Source organism: Entelurus aequoreus, linkage group LG22, assembly GCF_033978785.1.
Source record: "Entelurus aequoreus isolate RoL-2023_Sb linkage group LG22, RoL_Eaeq_v1.1, whole genome shotgun sequence".
NCBI classification, from domain to species: Eukaryota; Metazoa; Chordata; class Actinopteri; order Syngnathiformes; family Syngnathidae; genus Entelurus; species Entelurus aequoreus.
In genome coordinates, this window is record NC_084752.1 from 3,588,520 (window position 1) to 3,609,647 (window position 21,128).

At 38.0% G+C, this 21,128-nt stretch overlaps 1 protein-coding gene across 2 annotated transcripts in view; it reads right to left on the reverse strand.

Annotated features, from left to right (window-relative positions):
* spag5 (sperm associated antigen 5) overlaps positions 1-21,128 on the reverse strand; it is a 46,663-nt gene that overhangs the window by 17,874 nt on the left and 7,661 nt on the right. For both annotated transcript variants that reach the window (XM_062032940.1, XM_062032939.1), the window contains 10 exons: positions 19,076-19,265; positions 18,880-18,996; positions 16,079-16,171; positions 15,879-16,013; positions 9,890-10,009; positions 9,711-9,803; positions 5,785-5,919; positions 1,088-1,181; positions 865-1,012; positions 701-751 (listed from right to left, as the gene is read on the reverse strand). In XM_062032940.1, coding sequence (XP_061888924.1) covers positions 701-751; positions 865-1,012; positions 1,088-1,181; positions 5,785-5,919; positions 9,711-9,803; positions 9,890-10,009; positions 15,879-16,013; positions 16,079-16,171; positions 18,880-18,996; positions 19,076-19,265 — 1,176 coding nt within the window. The remainder of the gene's footprint in view (positions 1-700; positions 752-864; positions 1,013-1,087; positions 1,182-5,784; positions 5,920-9,710; positions 9,804-9,889; positions 10,010-15,878; positions 16,014-16,078; positions 16,172-18,879; positions 18,997-19,075; positions 19,266-21,128) is intronic.

Sequence of the window (21,128 nt, forward strand, 5' to 3'; positions counted from 1 at the left end):
CTAACCTTTAACAGTTAATTTTACAAATTTTCATTAATTACCAGTTTCTATGTAACTGTTTTTATATTGTTTTACTTTCTTTTTTATTCAAGAAAATGTTTTTAATTTATTTATCTTATTTAATTTGATTCATTTTTTTAAAAAGTACCTTATCTTCACCATACCTGGTTGTCCAAATTAGGCATAATAATGTGTTAATTCCACGACTGTATACATCGGTTGATATCGGTATCGGTTGATATCGGTATCGGTAATTAAAGAGTTGGACAATATCGGCATATCGGCAAAAAGCGATTATCGGACATCCCTAATTACAATTGTTACTAAATACAATAATGTTGGTATATTAACATACTTGGTTATATTTGAAAAAAAAATCAGGCCATCTACTGTTACATAAATTTAAAAAAAGGTAAAAAATAAATACAGTAAATAAAATGGCGAATCCATGCTTGTATGGTTTAAATTGCATGTGTGCGTAAATTATATGTAAAAGCAGTTTCTAAAGATGTAGTCGCGAATTCGGATCTGATCAAGATTGCAAATTCTTACTCATGTTCATACTCCTACCGTAACTTTCTCATCACATCTTGTTGTAACTTGTTTTTGTATGGTAAGGCTTTCTTTTTGTGTTACCATGATTTCCCCCTCCCCCTGAATTTCATTGCAAGTCATTCAACCCTGAAGTCAGGTCACTTACTGCTCTGCTGTGTCCTGGGCCTGGCTTGCGTCGCTTTGTGCCTGCAACAATCTGCAACAACAGCAAGACTTGTTACTACTAACTGCGTTTGCTTTTATACATTCAACACTGATAACTGTATCATTGCAGCTGCGAGACAATCGCCAGGTCCTAGCAGGACATACTTGGACGTCTCTTCAGCAAGGGCGTGCTCCAGGAAGGTGTGCGCTGCCATCGTGGAGGACAAGGTTGCCGACATCTCTGTCACATTTCTTTCCAACTGAGCGCTGTCCTCCTCACGCTCGGTTAGCTTCTGACGCAGCACGCCCATCTCTGGAAGTAAAATAAGGAAAATAAGAAATAAAAAATGAGTCTCACCTTATACTGTATACTTCCTGTATATTTTACCTGAGGTTAAGATCGTAACCTGCAGATTCAAATCCCCAATCTGTACTCCGGCAGCTTGGAGATTTAATTGAGTTTGGCTCAGCTCCTCCTCCAACTGTAGAACAACATTTTCATTTAGGAAAATTATCAGCATCATATGAGTACTGTAAAATAACTGTTTGTTTGTCCCTTCACTGCTAATCTGCTGTGTTAATGCAATTTCTTTAAATTGTAAATTGTTTACAGGAGGTCAAGATTTGTACTTGTATTGTGCAAGGCAAGGCTGAGTGAGCGCGCTGTGGGTTTTGACTTTCGGATTATTTTGAGTAGGGCTGTGCAATAATATCAGGAATCATAACATTAAGAAAATAGCTACGATAACTGATACTTTTTTTCTTTAAAGATCCAATTAGACAATTTTCATTATTTATTTACAGAAATACATAGTTTTGTATTACAAAGGGAGGTGTTTAGGGCACGTCCGACCGGTAGGAGGCCACGGGGAAGACCCAGGACACGTTGGGACACGCCTCGGGATCCCCCGGGAAGAGCTGGACGAAGTGACTGGGGAGAGAGAAGTCTGGGCTTCCCTCCTTAGGCTGCTGCCCCCGCGACCCGACCTCGGATAAGCGGAAGAAGATGGATGGATGGATGTATTACATAATTGTTTCTTTTGTTATTATCAGCGTCCGTTCTGCAAAAAGGTAAACCCTAGAAGCACACAGTTTATGGGCAGGGACCCACAGTTAAAATATACATCATCATATAATATACAAAATACAGTACAATACAATTACTTTCAAAATCTACCCACCAAATACCAATTTACAATTTCACACCAACCTACCAACAAGTTGACATTTATAATAAAAAGGAATTTTTAAATCTACCAAATCAGTGTCAATATCCATTCATCCATTTTCTACCACTTGCCTTCAAAACCATTCTCTGTTCATCTTTTAAATAATTAATATTCGAACGATGTCGCAAAACAGTTGCAATCGCAGAATCAATGTCAGCACACGACTCCTCGCTCTGTGCCGCCATTGTTGTTTGAATCAAACAGTCCCTTCGGTGCTACGTCACACTTATGAAATCCCGCCCGGCGATCCTGCGGTGTTAATGCGTTCCTTATTTTTTGCTACCTGGAAGGGGTTTGCAATGCCTTCGAGCCCAGATCCTTGTGTTGCGCTCAGCAAGCTACAAGGATCTGGCGAGAGTCAGGTTACAAATTGGCACAATCAACCACGGGCGCATTTCAGCTGTGCGTGTCAGCCTTCAATAATGAAAACAGGCGTTTAGAAAATAAAATAAAATTAGGCCAAACGCAATAATTGAGGGCACCTTTTAACATGTACAAGTAAACCTTAATTAAGCAAAAATATTGCACCAAATAATAAAATAAATCCATTTAATAAAGTCAAAATACAAATAAGGCAACAGGAGAAGTATCCCACACTTCTCTTTTGTAAAGTAAATTTGTACAGCTGATATGAGCATCTACATCAACAACGTGATTTGCCTGACAAGCTTGACAGGGAAAAAGTAAAAAAATAAAAAATGTTATAGCAAAAATATGATTTTTTTCGATTTCTCTATCAATCAATAGAGATATTCGATAGAATACTCGATTACTACAATATACGATAGCTGCAGCTCTACATAGTTTGTTGTAGGAAAGTTAGGGTGAGCAAATCTGGCACCGGCACTCCCATCTAAACTTCCCCCTAAGCTCACAGTATAAACTAACATGGCATTGGTCGTGTAGGACTTCTTTACTCCTTCAGGAGGAAGACAGCCTCTGATCCGCCCACACCAAATGCACTGCAAAACTCTGCAAGGAAGAAGAATAACGCCAGCTTCAACACATCAAACCTCACTAGTTACCCTGAAATGCCGCCAGCATCCAGGCCCCGAAAGCCCATTAAGACGCACTACTTCCAAAAAAAGCAAAAAGCCTGTCAAAGGCGACCCTACAGCCAAAGAGATCTGCTAAAAACAAAACAAACAGAGCTAGCCTCAGCATTCCCCGCACCAGCGGCGCGACTCGGCAGCTCAGGTGGGATGTTAGCGGAGACGCGCAGCCGCTCTTCTTCATTTGAGTTCCACAAGCAAAGCGGCATGCGTATGTCCAAGCAGGCTAATATGTCAATCATCATGGACGCCAACACACGTAACAGAAAAGCAGCCGGAACCACTGGATTTCTTCCCCCAGCAAAAAGATACCACTGCGAGCAGCCCAAAGATAAAACAATACAGCCAAACCAGTGCCAAAGTCCCGCTGATGTTAACAGCGGTGGGCCATCAGGGCCTTCTCTGCTGGCCTAACATAACCAGAATTCATGATCATAATTAAAGATAAAGTAATTTTTAATTTACTTTCCCTAAATATCTAAAAGTATTCATAATCTCTTCATGTCATATTATGCTCCTTCCAGTGCTGTTGTTTTTAGGATAGAGTTTTTATCCAATCAGAATTCAGCTATCTTATGTTGCCACGCTGAACGAAATCTGCCCGTGGCCTTCAGAATCAACAATGCGGGCGTCCGTGCACTGTAAAGTGAATGGGCACATACAGTTGATAGATAACTGCGATAGCCAATCAGATCACGAGTCGTTGTCAGTAAGTCCTTCTAGCGGGCCTAACGTTGAACATGACATTTACACGTCCTGTGGTTGGATACTCACTTGGGAGTCTCAAGTGAGTATCCAAACAGGAAGTGGCACCGGAGCCATACGAGCCACAGAAAACTCACCGGTCCTCACTTTTCCCACAAAGAAGGAGAGCAAATTGTTGATTAGGCGGCAGATATATATTTGCGAGGCCATTTTTAAGAAGGATACTTAAGAGAAACTAGTTTATGTGAGACAAGGTTGGCAGACACCGGAACTATCCCGGTGGAGAAACGGTTTGCCCGCCACTTTCACACGAATCAACAGACTATGACCAACTACGACGGTACCACTGGCTTATACGGCGTCGAATGGGTGCTACAAATTGTGGGTTTGAATATTTTATTTCTTAATTTATTTGTTTTATACAATTCTTTTAATTTTGACAGTACCACATAAGATATGTTTTAATTGCTGAAGCGGGTTTATTGAATGTTAAATCTGCCGTTTTGTACACCGTTGAGGGGGATTCAATACGCAGTACTGTGCAAGTGTGCTTCTGTATAGTATCTCCAGCCGTGTCCATGTAGTGACATAAATTACAGTATTTTGAGAGGTGAAGTCGGACTAAGTAGGACATCACTAAAGGCCCGCCACTGGATTTTAATGTACCGTATTTTTCGGACTATAAGTCGCTCCGAAGTATAAGTCGCACCGGCCGGAAATGCACAATAAAGAAGGAAAAAAACTGTTTTCTTAATTTCGCCCTGTCAAATTGGTCCCAGCAAGTGGGCGGAGCTATGGGCTATTTAAGTTGGAAAATGCCGTTTTTCTGACAGTCTGCTGTCGGTAACTGCCAGAGGAGGTTCTCTGTCCAGAGCAGGAGTTTCGGTCTCCATGCATCATCTACTGAGGTGATTATTTTGATGATGAGATGTTGTGTTGTAACCGGTTAAATGAGTTTTGTTGATTGCTAATAGATTTTGCTAAATCTGTTTTCATTATATAATTCTTTACTTTGACATATTTGATTATTGACCTTATTATGAATACATGTATTTTGTTATAATGGATGATTTACATTTTGATTATTTTTAATATGCTTATTTTGATGAATTATATAGGCCCATTTAACGCATGCAACTTTGAAATGTATTTAGAATATAAACGTACTGTATATATAATATACTACACTAATATTGCCTCTGTTTATTACCATTACAGATTGTAGGTGCTTTGTTTTTCCTGTCATTATTCACCTTTTGACATTTTTTGGGATTTCAATAAATGTTTGTAAACTGTTACCAACTGCGTGCCTTGCCATCCTTGATGTGAAAGTCTGGTTTGCAACGGTTACATTACCTTCACCCGAGGCGGGGTGTGACAAGGCTGAATAAGTGTACGTTATATGAGGCATAAATAATCAACTGGTATGTTAACGTAACATATTATGGTAAGAGTCATTCAAATAACTATAACATATAGAACATGCTATACGTTTACCAAACAATCTGTCACTCCTAATCGCTAAATCCCATGAAATCTTATACGTCTAGTCTCTTACGTGAATGAGCTAAATAATATTATTTGATATTTTACGGTAATGTGTTAATCATTTCACGTATAAGTCGCACCCCCGGCCAAACTATGAAAAAAACTGCGACTTATAGTCCGAAAAATACGGTATGTGATGTTAACTCTACCTCAGCAGAGAGGTCATATTTGGTAGTTAGGGCAACTCTACAGGTATAGTTTATCATATCTACCTTTGTATGAGTCTCTTAACTACAGAAGCGCACAAACAAGTAAAATCTACATTTGAAAAAATACACATAAAATAGGTTCTCGGTTATATCGCCTTAAAAAAGAATTATTGAGCATTTCTTATTTTGAGTCTTTCTATTTTATGAATATCATGAAACATGTCGGATTTTATAAAGAACTGGAGAGGAGCGATTGCACTACATTAATGACTACTGTAGTGCAATCGTGTCGTGCTCTGGCCAACCTCTTCCAGTAATGCCAAAGGATAAGTGCACTCACAGGAGCCAAACGGTGAGCGACCACCTGTACTGTGACAGTTGAACGTCGAGTGAATGTCTGACCTGTTCTTTGTCCTCCAGAGCTCGGTCTCGTGCCGACATGTAATCGTCTCTCTCTCGCAAAGCATCCGCCGCCTTCTCGTTGAGCTTCATCAAGATGGGTGCTGTCCTGTGCACGAGGTTCCTGACGTCGTGCAGCTGTCAACAACAACAACAACATGATCGTAGGAGAAACCATAAGACGCCGTGCAGTGCGGCATTCGCAGGAAAGGCCCAGTGTGCGTTCTAAAAGATGGGTCCCAGCCCACTTGCAGGAGAACTTCGGTGCGGTTTGGTTCACTTGAGTTCCAATATGAATGCTTCACAAATCAAAGACACAAGCAGGCAGATATGACAAATATGTAAGAGGAAATGTGTTGTCTCTATGCTCTGATCTCTTCCTTTGCATTTGTGTGTGTGTCAGTTGTGCACCTTTTTTCACTTATGCACACGGGAAAATTGGACCTTAAGTGCATATTTACTGCACAACCTTTGGTCCCATGACAACAATAACAGTGAGAATGTTAAGTGAACTATACCAGGGTTTGTTTAAATTGTTGATCCTGACCAGAGTGCCAAACCCACTTTGGATAAGAAGTTATCTAACGAACAGGAAACAATACGTGAAGCTAGGCGAACACACATCTACAACGCTAAATATATCCTGTGGTGTACCTCAGGGATCAATACTAGGACCTAAATTATTCAATCTCTATATAAATGACATTTGTAAAGTTACAAAAGATTTAAAGTTAGTATTATTTGCGGATGATACAACAGCGTTTTGTTCAGGAGAGAACACACAGAAGATAATATAAATAATAACAGAAGAAATTAACAAATTAAAAAGATGGTTTGACAAAAACAGACTATCGTTGAATCTCAGTTAAAGTAAAATAATGCTATTTGGTAACAGTAGAAGAGAAAGTCAAACACAAATACAAATAGACGGAATAGAAATTGAAAGAGTAAATGAAACCAAATTTCTAGGTATAATGATTGACGATAAATTGAACTGGAAATCTCACGTAAAAAATATACAACATAAAGTAGCAAGAAACACGTCAATAATGAATAAAGAAAAACATGTTCTAGACCAGGGGTCACCAACGCGGTGCCCGCGGGCACCAGGTAGCCCGTAAGGACCAGATGAGTAGCCCGCTGGCCTGTTCTAAAAATAGCTCAAATAGCAGCACTTACCAGTGAGCTGCCTCTATTTTTTAAATTGTATTTATTTACTAGCAAGCTGGTCTCGCTTTGCTCGTCATTTTTAATTCTAAGAGAGACAAAACTCAAATAGAATTTGAAAATCCAAGAAAATATTTTAAAGACTTGGTCTTCACTTGTTTAAATAAATTCATTTTTTTACTTTGCTTCTTATAACTTTTAGAAAGACAATTTTAGAGAAAAAATACAACCTTAAAAATGATTTTAGGATTTTTAAACACATATACCTTTTTACCTTTTAAATTCCTTCCTCTTCTTTCCTGACAATTTAAAGTATTTTTTTTATTTATTGTAAAGAATAATAAATGTATTTTAATTTAATTCTTCATCTTAGCTTCTGTTTTTTCGACAAAGAATATTTGTGAAATATTTCTTCAAACTTATTATGATTAAAATTCAAAAAAATTATTCTGAAAATCTGTAGAATCAAATTTAAATCTTATTTCAAAGTCTTTTTTTAAATTTTGTTCTGGAAAATCTAGAAGAAATAATGATTTGTCTTTGTTAGAAATATAGCTTGATCCAATTTGTTATATATTCTAACAAAGTGCAGATTGGATTTTAACCTATTTAAAACATGTCATCAAAATTCTAAAATTAATCTTAATCAGGAAAAATTACTAATGATGTTCCATAAATTATTTTTTAAATTTTTTCAAAAAGATTCGAATTAGCTAGTTTTTCTCTTCTTTCTTTCGGTTGAATTTTGAATTTTAAAGAGTCGAAATTGAAGATAAACTATGTTTCAAAATTTACATGTCATTTTTTTTAGTGTTTTCTCCTCTTTTAAACCGTTCAATTAAGTGTAAATATCATTAATTATTAATAATAACATAGAGTTAAAGGTAAATTGAGAAAATTGGCTATTTCTGGCAATTTATTTAAGTGTGTATCAAACTGGTAGCCCTTCGCATTAATCAGTACCCAAGAAGTAGCTCTTGGTTTCAAAAAGGTTGGTGACCCCTGGTCTAGACCAAAAATCCCTTCATATTCTCTACTGCTCACTAGTGTTACCATATCTGAGCTACTGTGCAGAAATATGGGGAAATAATTACAAAAGTACACTTCATTCATTAACGGTGTTACAAAAAAGATCAGTTAGAATAATACATAATGTTGGATATAGAGAACATACAAATCCTTTATTTATTGAATCAAAGATATTGAAAGTACACGACATAGTGAATTTGCAAACAGCTAAAATTATACACAAAGCAAACTATAACCTGCTACCCAAGAATATACAACAATTCTTCTCAAAAAAAGAGGAGAAATATAATCTTAGATAAAAATGTAATTTAAAACATTTGTATGCACGTACAACACTTAAAGGGAAACTTCGGTTTTTTTCAACCTGGGCCCTGTTTTCATAATTTTTTCTGTATATGTGAGTGCTGGATAAAACATTTTTTGAGGTCGCGCCAGTATTGAGCAGGGCAGGCAGCCTCCAGCCCAGCTAACGCTCGTACACAGGGCAACTGGCTCTCGTCAAAATTCGGCCTATAAACATGCATTTTTTTCACACTGACAGGCTCAGATAGTTACAATGAGTGTCCGACAACATACTAGAAAGGAGAAATTAACGTATGTCTCTACCTTTAGCTGGAGATCGCTGTTTGTTGTGAGCTGTGTCCAAATCTCACCACGCTACAAATCTCGTTCCGAAATCTCGCGATAACTCGCGACAAAACACCGGTGGAAAAACAGTTACCTGACTGAGGTGAAGAGAGACGACCGAAGTGATTTTGTATTGGACTAAGTTACCGAAGACTGTTAGTTTAGTTTTATAGAACCATTGTTTTACTTTTATCCTTTTCTATAAAACTAAACTAACAGTCTTCGGTAACTTAGTCCAATACAAAATCACTTCGGTCGTCTCTCTTCACCTCAGTCAGGTAACTGTTTTTCCACCGGTGTTTTGTCGCGAGTTATCGCGAGATTTCGGAACGAGATTTGTAGCGTGGTGAGATTTGGACACAGCTCACAACAAACAGCGATCTCCAGCTAAAGGTAGAGACATACGTTAATTTCTCCTTTCTAGTATGTTGTCGGACACTCATTGTAACTATCTGAGCCTGTCAGTGTGAAAAAAATGCATGTTTATAGGCCGAATTTTGACGAGAGCCAGTTGCCCTGTGTACGAGCGTTAGCTGGGCTGGAGGCTGCCTGCCCTGCTCAATACTGGCGCGACCTCAAAAAATGTTTTATCCAGCACTCACATATACAGAAAAAATTATGAAAACAGGGCCCAGGTTGAAAAAAACCGAAGTTTCCCTTTAAGACCTTCAATATATCAGTATGTGGAATTAAATGATGGAATGGATTAAGCAAAGCAATCAAACAATGTACTAATATGATACACTTCAAGAAACTCTTCAAACTTAAAGTGTTTACAAAGTACAAAGAAGAAGAATATTGAATTTATTTAATTCATCCATTCTTTTACTCTCAAAATAATCTTACTTATCTCATCATATGAAATGTAACTTACTTCATCAATTATTATTTATTGTGATTACTTAAGAGTATATTGTGAATAAATTGAGACCAGGAAGTGAACAAAAGTTTTAGCAACTGTTATGTAAAAGAAAAGGGGTAGGATTAAATAAGCTCTGCTTCTTCCTACTCCTTTTCCAACATGCTGAAAAGAGAAACTGGAAATTGTGATGTATAATGTTGTATGCTTGCATGTTCCAAATAAACTCAAACTCAACTCAACTTACTTCTTTCATCAAGCTGGAATGTTCCTGCATGGTTTGGCGTAGAAGATCTGAAGCAGAGTTTAGCGTTTCGATGTTGCACGTATTTAATGCAACCTGCAAAATTTAAGCACACAGGAATTAAGTGGACGTATTCAGAAAAAACGGTGTTTAATTTGTGTGAGTCTTGTTTTTTTTCTTACCTGCTCAGGGAAGGTGTTGTTAAGGACGACCAGTAGTTCTTGCTGAGAGCCGACGCTCCTCTGCAATGCGGCTATTTCGTCAGCACAGTGACTCCTCAGCTGTTCCACTGTACTGAGAGCCTGGACACGCACAAACAAAACGTGCGTTTCACAACTGAGTATTACACTGTGAGGCTAGCTACATTTTTGAAGATTGATTTTGTATTGTATTCTTAAAGTTTACGAAGCACTTATTTTGTGTTGTTTCAACCTATCTTAGTGTCTACCTTAGCAGTTAGCATGCCTTCTTGTCTGCTCTTGCTTGCTCTTATTCGTTGTGTATCATGTTTCGCCTTGTCCTTCACTAATAACGATACATGTAAGGAATGCAGTTTATTTGCCACAATGGAGGCGATGATTATTAACTCAGGGGAACTGGCTCCACACTGTGTATAAAAATAAAGTATCAGCCAGAGGGAAACAGCTTTTGTGATGAGCATTAAAGGCCTATTGAAATGATTTTTTTTTATTTAAACGGGAATAGCAGATCCATTCTATGTGTCATACTTGATCATTTCGCGATATTGCCATATTTTTGCTGAAAGGATTTAGTAGAGAAAATCTACGATAAAGTTCGCAACTTTTGCTCGCTGATAAAAAAAAGCCTTGCCTGTACCGGAAGTAGCGTGACGTCACAGGAGCTAGTATTCCTCACAATTCCCCGTTGTTTACAATGGCGCGAGAGATTCGGAGTGACAAAACGACGATTACCCCATCAATTTGAGCGAGGATGAAAGATTTGTGGATGAGGAACGTTACAGTGAAGGACTTGAGAGGCAGTGATGGACGTATCTTTTTTCGCTCTGACCGTAACTTAGGTACAAGCTGGCTCATTGGATTCCACACTCTCTCCTTTTTCTATTGTGGGTCACGGATTTGTATTTTAAACCACCTCCGATACTATATCCTCTTGAAAATGAGTCGAGCACGCGAAATGGACATTTAAAGTGACTTTTATCTCCACGACAATACATCGGTGACACACTTAGCTACTGAGCTAACGTGATAGCATCGTTCTCAAATGAAGATAGAAACAAAAGAAATAAACCCCTGACTGGAAGGATAGACAGAAGATCAACAATACTATTAAACCATGTACATGTAACTACACGGTTAAAAATTCTCAGCCTGGTAAGGCTTAACAATGCTGTTGCTAACGACGCTAAGGCTAATTTAGCAACTTAGCAACCGGACCTCACAGAACTATGATAAAAACATTAGCGCTCCACCTACGCCAGCCAGCCCTCATCTTCCCATCAACAGCCGTGCTCACCTGCGTTCCAGCGATCGGCGGCGCGACGAAGGACTTCATCCGTGGGTTTGGCGGCAAGCATCGGCTAGGCGTAGTAAGTAGTCCTTGTTGTGTTGCTGTAAGTATTGTACTTAGCCGCTAATACACCGATCGATCCCACCTACAACGTTCTTCTTTGCAGCCTCCATTGTTCATTAAACAAATTGCAAAAGATTCACCAACACAGATGTCCAGAATACTGTGGAATTTTGTCGAAGAAAACAAGAGGTTTTTGTATCGGGTTGATGGGGTCCAACCACTTCCGTGGATTTTGTGACGTCACGCGCATAAATCTTATCCAAAGGAGTTTTTCAACCGGAAGTGTGGCGGGAATTTTAAAATTGCACTTTATAAGTTAACCCGGCCGTATTGGCATGTGTTGCAATGTTAAGATTTCATCATTGATATATAAACTATCAGACTGCGTGGTCGGTACTAGTGGCTTTCAGTAGGCCTTTAAAAAGCATTACTCCGCATTGGTCGATGACATACTTTTTCACAAAAATTGGCTGATACCGATCAGTGGCCGATCAACTGGCGCATTCTTATTTTTCAAGGTAATGTAGTTGAAATTTGTGAAAGTATGCACAAAAATGACGACATGGTCAAAATAATTGTGCACATCTTCAAAAACAAAGCATGTATTTTGATTTAACTCTTGCACTGGATGACATTAGACTACAGTATTGATTGTATTCCGTCACGTGACCTTTTCCCGGAAGTGAAAAACCGTGGTGGTCAACCAGGCCAAGACAGCTGTTGTGCAGCAAGCAGCGTGCAAACTCTCTGGGTACCCAAGGTAAAGTCAGTCACACATCTGTAGGAGATGTATTTCTCACATTTAGCTCATTTATCTCACATTTAGCTAACTTTTATCACATTTTTGTTGTGTTTGCTGTTGTTTTTGTCTCTCTGTCTTATCCCCTTCTTGTCCCCACAATTTCCCCCTCCGTTTTCCTTTTTTTCCTCTTTCTATCCCCTCCTGCTCCGGCCCAGTTGCACCAAATGATAATATAAATACATTTAATAAAGTCAAATACAAATAAGGCAACAAGAGAAGTATCCTACACTTCTCTTTTGTAAATCTAAACAGCCTATATGGGCATCTATACCAACTATATGATTTGCCTGAGAAGCTGGACAGGACAAAAAAAAATAAAAAAATAACTTATCACATTTAAGTTTAAATTAAATGTTGACCAAATATTAAATCTAAATTTCAAATTTCAAATTTAGTTAAATCTAAAAAAAATATATAGGTAAATGTTAAATCCAAACTTAAATATTAAATCTGAAAGTCAGCAATAAATGTTGAATCTAAACCTAAATGTTAATTCTAAATCTTAGATTTCTAAATGTGAGCGCTACATGTTAAATCTAAATCCTAAATGTAAATCTTAATTTTAAATGTGAGCACAAAATGTTGAATCGAAAACTAAATCTTCAATTGAAAACTTAAATCTAAATATAAATGTGAGCACCAACTGTAGAGTTTGATATTTATAGAATGTCAATATTGCACCAATTAAGAGGCCTCTCAGCCGCAAAGCCACGCCCACATCTCTGCCTCTCAGTGTTTGACACTCTTACATCTTTCTCACTGCAGAAGACGGAACCACGGCAGGTGCTTTTAATGACAAAATAGTCACCATTTAATTAAAACTTAAATGTGATGACAATTAGCTAAATGTGAGAAAAGTGAATTCAATTTCAGAAAAATATCTGCTAGAAAAGTGTGACTGAACTTTTACATTCGGTACCCCATAGCAAGGAGCCCAGGGGCCGTACTTATCAAGCTTCTTAGAGTGCCATTTTACACTTAAGTCATGAGAATTTGCGAAATTTAGTCCTACTCTCAAACTTAAGAATAAAAGCTCTTTATCAACGTTCTTAAGTCTAAGAATCACTCCTACTCTCCACGATATTTAAGAGACCTTCAGAGGTGTCTTAAGTGGTTAGGAGTTGCCAGCAGGGGATGGCACTGAGGCGAGAGAGACGTGTGCGAACGTTCAGGGAACGGAACGATGTCCTGGATTTGTTTGATGACGAGCAGCTGATCAAACGGTATCGTTTAGACAGAGCGGGTATTATTTTTGTCACAGATTTAATACTTTTCGATTCCTTGATTTCTGCATGTGGCTGCAGTGGGCTAGTATATATAGAGCCACCCACACCAGTTTCAAATTAGTTGCCTAATTAATGAATTGGAAAGAAAATGTTATGACAGTAGCGTATGTCTGTGGCCATGAGGTGAGTGACGTCAGTGAGTGTGTGGGCGAGAGAAGAGAGGGAGCGGTAGCGTGAGTGCCGGCGGGGACTAGTTTGTTTTGTATTATTTTGTAGTTTATTGTCAAAATATACACTCCCATTGTCCACTTAAATATTTCCAAGATATTTCTTTATTCTTAGACAACGGATTCCCTTCCGTGATTGGTCATTTCTATGGACACAGAAATGACGTCACCTAAAATTCCGTTTACGGCACATAGTAATGTCGTAATTCAGCTCTGAGTGTGACACTTAAGATTCAGTCCTTCACTTCGCTGAAAGTGTGAGTAAGACGCTTGATAACTAACTTTTAAGTGCAGCTTTCAGCGAAGAATGTATTTACTCTTAAGTAAACTCTTAGCAGACTTCTTAGGAGTAATTCTAAGAAGCTTGATAAGTACGGCCCCAGATCATCTGCAAAAAGCAGATCCATCCATCTCCTACCGCTTGTCCCTTTTGGGACCGCGAGGGGTGCTGGAGCCTATGCCAGCTGCACTTGGGCGGAAGGCGGGGTACACAGTGGCCTGGACAAGTCGCAAAAAGCAGATAAGAGCAAAAACATTTCATAGAACCCTATACTTTATCCAAAACAGATTTGTCAAATGATAGCAAGGATTATCCGTCGGTGGAGTTTCAAGACATCTTGGAAAAGAACGAAGGTCTACAACTTATTTTTGTGTGGCTGGGTCAAGGAAATTGCTATCAAGACTCTCCCGGATAAATCATACATCATTTTGCTCAGCTAAGGTTGTATTTCATGATTTAACTTTGCGTCTTGCGAGAACGCGTCCATGTAAACAAACTACAGCTGACACCCGTGACTGCATATCCATTTAACAAACTAACAATTACTGAATCATAGGGGTGTAACGGTACACAAAAATTTCGGTTCGGTACGTGTGAAGTGAAGTAAAGTGAATTATATTTATATAGCGCTTTTTCTCTTGTGACTCAAAGCATTTTACATAGTGAAACCCAATAACAAGTTACATTTAAACCAATGTGGGTGGCACTGGGAGCAGGTGGGTAAAGTTTTTTGCCCAAGGACACAACGGCAGTGACTAGGATGGCGGAAGCTGGGATCGAACCTGCAACCCTCAAGTTGCTGGCACGGCCACTCTACCATCCGAGCTATACCGCCCCTCGGTTTGGTTCATTCAGTAAGAAAACAACAAAATGTAAATTTTTTGGTTATTTATTTACCAAATTTGCAAAATCTTCCAGCAAAAATATTTTTCTTAGTGTAATATTTGATGTGAAGTAATGGGAACCTTGGATAGGTCAATAATTCATAATAACATTGATTTTGATTCAAAATTATGTTTTGACCAAATACAGTTTGAAAGAAAAAAAAAAAACAGCTTTGTTTTATTAGTCAACATTGCAACTTTTTCTAAAATACATTTAACCTTTTTTATATCACTTTTGTTATGTTTTTGTTTATTTTAATAGTATTTTTTAGAATGTGCCGTGGGCCTTTAAAACATTAGCTGTGGGCCGCAAATGGCACACTTTTGACACCCCTGCTATAGATAATAAAAAATTAAATGTGATAAATCTATGGATAAAAAGCAGAGCCCGGCGACGCATGCGCGTTTATCATAACTCTCTCTCTCTCTCTCTCTGTCTCTGCCCCTCCCTCACCAATGCTGCTGCACGCACAATTTGTTTTGTTTTTAACCCCTTCTTAACCCTGAACGTACATTGAAAATACACGCAAACCTAACTCAAAATGCCGGACATTTGAGGCATTTAAGAAACTCCGCCCTGACAGCTCCGCAAAAGAGGACATGTCCGGTGAAAAGAGGACGTATGGTCAGTCTATCGTAGCCCGGCTGTTGCTAGCATGCCGTGTGTTGTGCCTCGGTGTGCATTGTTTACACAACTTGCGTTACGCTACTTAATATGTCCGTGTGGAAACTCGTTCGGTACACCTCCGAACCGAACCGAAACCCCCGTACCGAAACGGTTCAATACAAATACACGTACCGTTACACCCCTACCGAATCATATTTGATTGATTGATATTTAATTTTTGTCTTGTTGTCGTATGAACTCTGACCCATTTGTGTACAAAAACAACAAGAAGGGAGATGCAGAACCGGAAGTATCGGTTAAAAATGTAAACACAAGTAATAGAAAGATAATACTTCAATGGGAAATACTAAACGAGTAAAGTATATTAAACAAACCTTTAACTAAGTGATTACTGCACACTTGTGCGTTCTTTGACTCTGCTTGCTCCCTTGTTCTGGAGTGCATGCCACTTTTCTCATCGTCTTTCGTGAAATATTGCACTCTTGCGCCCTTCTTGAGGAACTCTGAATAAACCTTTTCGCAATTTGAATGGTTCGTACAGCCGAAAACAACACAAGCATAAGTTGTACTTACGGCTTCCTTGACTGTCAAGGCCTCGTCCATCTGCGTCCTCATGTGGTCTCTTTGCTGAAGGGCGTCTTTTACCTTTTGCATTAGTCGCGTCTGCATCTCCTTCGATTTTGTGAACAAGGACTTCATCTCCTTATACTAAATGTAAAGAATACATACATCAACATGTAAATATTATACCGGGATGTGTTCAGTTTACATACATGTGAAACGAGGTTGCTATGATCCTCTCGGACGAGCTCCTCCGTGTGCTTCATGTTAGAGAGAGCTGCATCAGTGTCACTGGCAAGGGACGTCTGTTGGGGAAAATTTGCACATTTTACTTTTGCTGCATTCATTGACTTGGTGTTAGGATCCATTTTAACACCTTACAGCTGCGGTAAAGTACACCTTTAACTTTTTTGCAATTTTTTTTAATGGTAAAAAGGGTGTTTATTATGATACATTTTATTTTTACAACAACATTAGACATTATTGATTTAAAAGTACCCCATGGGCCATGGTACCATGCGTTTTTTTAAAATAATATCCATTGTGCTCTACAGTGATACCAGCACATAAATAGGGCTATAGCTACCAATTATTTTAGTAATCGAGTAATCTACCGATTGTTTGATTGGATAAAACACACTTCAAAGCCTCGGTGCATATTTTAGGGAAAATCATCTATTTAAACGGTTTTTCTGGACACCATAGCTTTCGGTCTTTTTTATATAAATGCACATTATCAACATTAAAATTGCACTTTTAACGTGTGTGCATTAATAAAATGTTTTTTTTTAAAAACTCTGCCACACAGATCTAGGCAATTTTGAGTCGTTATTACTGTACTTTAATGACATTCATTAAATGATGAATTGAAGAAACAGAATATAAATCAAAGCTTTTTTCTAATCAAATTGATTGTTTCATCAATGCAGGCCTACACACAAGGTAATTGTAAACATTATAAATTGTGCTTTTGAACTTCCAGCAGTATTTCAGTATTAATTTTCAATATTATTTTACAGCTATTATTAATTCATTTAATAATTGAAAAAAAAACAAAAAACGACATAAATAAAACTTTTAAGTATAAACACTAACGTGAATAACATCATGTGTTAAAACAGCATTATCCTAAGTAATAAATCCCTAATATAAAAATATATCTACGTGAATCTTTGGGCACCACACGATTCGTTTCAATTTCTGGGGGTAACGATTCGATTTAGAATCGATTCTCGATTCAAAATCAATACTTTTTTTTAATAACATTGCATGCCATTTCTTTGATTACCTACATTCCACCATAAAATAGATGAACTGCTCTGATAAATTTCTATATTACTAAAAAGAAAATTGTTTTTGTTTTGTTTTTTTAAATACAATTCTACCCAAACATTTAATAGACTCAAATACAAATAAGGCAACAAGAAAAGTATCCAACATTTTTCTACAGTAAATCTGTACAGTAGATATGGGCAACTACAACAACAGTGTGATTTGCCCGAGTGGCTGGACAGGACAGATAAAAAAAAAATTAAAAATCGATTTTTGATTTGTTTGTATTGATTGAAAAACGTGACAAATACGAATCGCGATGAATTCAAAAATCTTTTTTTTTTGTGACATCCCTAATAATTATGTGTTAGGAAGCTGTTCGATTTTATGTTTTGATTACAGTATGTTAAATGTTGTTATTTTGTACTACGGAGATAAACAGATTTTTTTAACTGAATATTAGAGATGTCTGATAATATCGGACTGCCGATATTATCGGCGGAAAAATGTTTTAAAATGTAATATCGGAAATTATCGGTATCGGTTTCAAAAAGTAAAATGTATGACTTTTTAAAACGCCGCTGTGTACACGGATGTAGGGAGAAGTACAGAGCGCCAATAAACCTTAAAGGCACTGCCTTTGCGTGCCGGCCCAGTCACATAATATCTACGGCTTTTCACACACACAAGTGAATGCAAGGCATACTTGGTCAACAGCCATACAGGTCACACTGAGGGTGACCGTATAAACAACTTTAACACTGTTACAAATATGCGCCACACTGTGAACCCACACCAAACAAGAATGACAAACACATTTTGGGAGAACATCCGCACCGTAACACAACATAAACACAACAGAACAAATACCCAGAACCCCTTGCAGCACTAACTCTTCCGGTATGCTACAATATACACCCCACCTCAACCCCGCCCACCTCAACCTCCTCATTCTCTCTCAGGGAGAGCATGTCCCAAATTCCAAGCTGCTGTTTTGAGGCATGTTAAAAAAAATAATGCACTTTGTGACTTCAATAATAAATATGGCAGTGCCATGTTGGCATTTTTTTCCCATAACTTGAGTTGATTTATTTTGGAAAACCTTGTTACATTGTTTAATGCATCCAGCGGAGGCATCACAACAAAATGAGGCATAATAATGTGTTCATTCCACGGCTGTATATATCGGTTGATATCGGAATCGGTAATTAAGAGTTGGACAATATCGGGATATCGGCAAAAAAGACATTATCGGACATCTCTACTGAATATTCATTATCAAATAACTATTAAAATAATGATTTAGCATTCAAATTAATTGAAACAATATTTTTTCACCACTTTTGGGGCACACTGATAATGGTAAGTAACTCAAATTCAACGGTATTAATTGTGTTAAGAATTTAACACTTATTTTGAGGCTGCAGAAGGAATACACAAAAAGAAAAACAAGTTTTCTGTTCACATTTATGCTTTTTTTTTTCTTCAACTAAGGATAGAAATATTCAGACCCTTACTACAGCATGTGATGCAAAACAAATATTCAAGTACCCTCCAAAGCTTGAAAACCTTGAAATTCAAGTATTGTCAAGCACCCGGTTTATTACAAGGCAGCTATTGTGAAACTTGTTTTCATCAAGACAAAAAGATGCGCAAGTATGATTACTACAAGATGATTATCAGTTTCATTTTCCCCGCGCACACAACATAAAAGACAAACAAACATCATGAATCTTCTCACCATGGTAACCCGCATGCCCTGCATGCACTGGACAAGTTCCTGAAGAGAAGTTGCGTCCTGCTCCAAGTCGCCAATCCTGTTCAACGCCTCCGTGTAAAGATCTCTGTACATGGTGGTCTGGGTGAGGCACACACAATAAAACAATAAAAATGAAAAAAGTTGTCATATCTAGTTCCACGAAGTCGTCGTCATTCACCTGGCTGAGTTCAGTGTGGTCCGTCTGCACCAGCTTGTCACGCAGTTCCGACAGCGGCGGGCCAGCAGGATGACTGTTGACTCTGGCCATTGCCTGCTGCTGCACTAAGGCCTCCACCATGATCATGCTGGACCTCAGCCTCTGCTCCAGCTCCTTTCTTGGGAGACATTCCAGGCTGCCTGGGGCAACGCTGGCAACGCACACACAAAGAGTGAGGAGGAGATATTTTGGTACATACACTACATTTCAGGGAATTTGCGGATTTTCTTTCCCTGCAAATTGGTATAGGACTTGTTTTTTATGGTAACTTGAACAGAAAATGGTTTGATGGCGCTACCTGCAGGGAAATAAGAGTGCTGCAGCTATAAATTCGTATTAGGGGCGTTGCCTCACAAGCAATTGACTCAAAATGTTGTAGCAGGAAGATGCTTTGACAAGACTTGAGTAAAACTGGATGTAAAATGTGTTTAATAAGTGTTACAAATATTAAAGCTCAGGGTTTAAAATATTAAAAACAGGCATTCTTCTAGGTTTCTTATGGGTGCGTTCATTAGTCAGGTTTTTTTTGCCATTCCCTGGGGAGGTTGGACCTAGTGTCAACTTGTGACAATTTTTTTTAATGTGTTGCAAAAGAATAAAAGTGCAAATACGTGTAAAATAATAGTCTGTTCTTAATGTTTAGTACATACAGCAGTGTTTTTCAACCACTGTGCCGCGGCACACTGGTGTGCCGTGAGATGCAGTCTGGTGTGCCGTCGGAGATGACGTCATTTCACCTAATTGGGTTGAAAATATTTTTTGCAAACCAGTAATTATAATCCGCAAATAATGTGCTTTGTTGAGTGTCAGTGCTGTCTAGAGCTCGGCAGAGTAACCGTGTAATACTCTTCCATATCAGTAGGTGGCAGCAGGTAGCTAATTGCTTTGTAGATGTCGGGAACATGGTTTGTCATGATCACAATATGAAGACGACAGCGGGAGGCAGTGTGCAGGTAAAAAGGTATCTTATGCTTAAACCAAAAATAAACAAAAGGTGAGTGCCCCTAAAAAAAAGGCATTGAAGCTTAGGGATGGCTAAGCAGAACAAAACTACAACTGAACTGGCTACAAAGTAAAGAAAAACAGAATACTGGACGACAGCAAAGACTTACAGCGTGTGGAGCAGAGATGGCGTCCACAAAGTACGTCCGTACATGACAACTATGTCCACACAAAGAAGGATGAAAACGACTGAAATAGTCTTGATTGCTAAAACAAAGCAGGTGCGGGGAATAGCGCTCAAAGGAAGACATGAAACTGCAACAGGAAAATAAAAACAAAACAGGGAAAGCCACCAAAATAAGAGCGCAAGACACTACACACAGGAAAACACCAAAAAACTCCAAATAAGTCACGGCGTGATGTGACAAGTCGTGACACTACTTTGAGACAAGTATAGTGACGTATGGTTTAAATTCATACTCAAAAATTGCGACGACGACTTTTTATTGTCAATATCGATTTAAATGTTTTAATGATTTCTGCTGGTGGTGTGCCTTCGGATTTTTTCAATGAAAAAATGTGCCTTGGCTCAAAAAAGGTTGAAAAACACTGACATACAGGACATAACATTTTACCACTTAATTTCCACATCTAATTTCTTATTTTACTGAAAATAAAATATAAATCTATTATATTACATACTACATACATAATTAATTGTTGTATTGTGTGGCATGTGTGTATTTATAGAACCTAATTGGTAATGTTTTGTGTTATATTTCTAAAAAATAAAATACATATTATTAGGGATGTCCGATAATGGCTTTTTGCCGATATCCGATATTCCGATATTGTCCAACTCTTTAATTACCGATACCGATATCAACCGATACCGATATCAACCGATATATATACAGTCGTGGAATTAACACATTATTATGTCTAATTTGGACAACCAGATATGGTGAAGATAAGGTACTTTTAAAAAAAAATTATAAAATTAATTAATTAAAAACATTTTCTTGAATAAAAAAGAAAGTAAAACAATATAAAAACAGTTACATAGAAACTA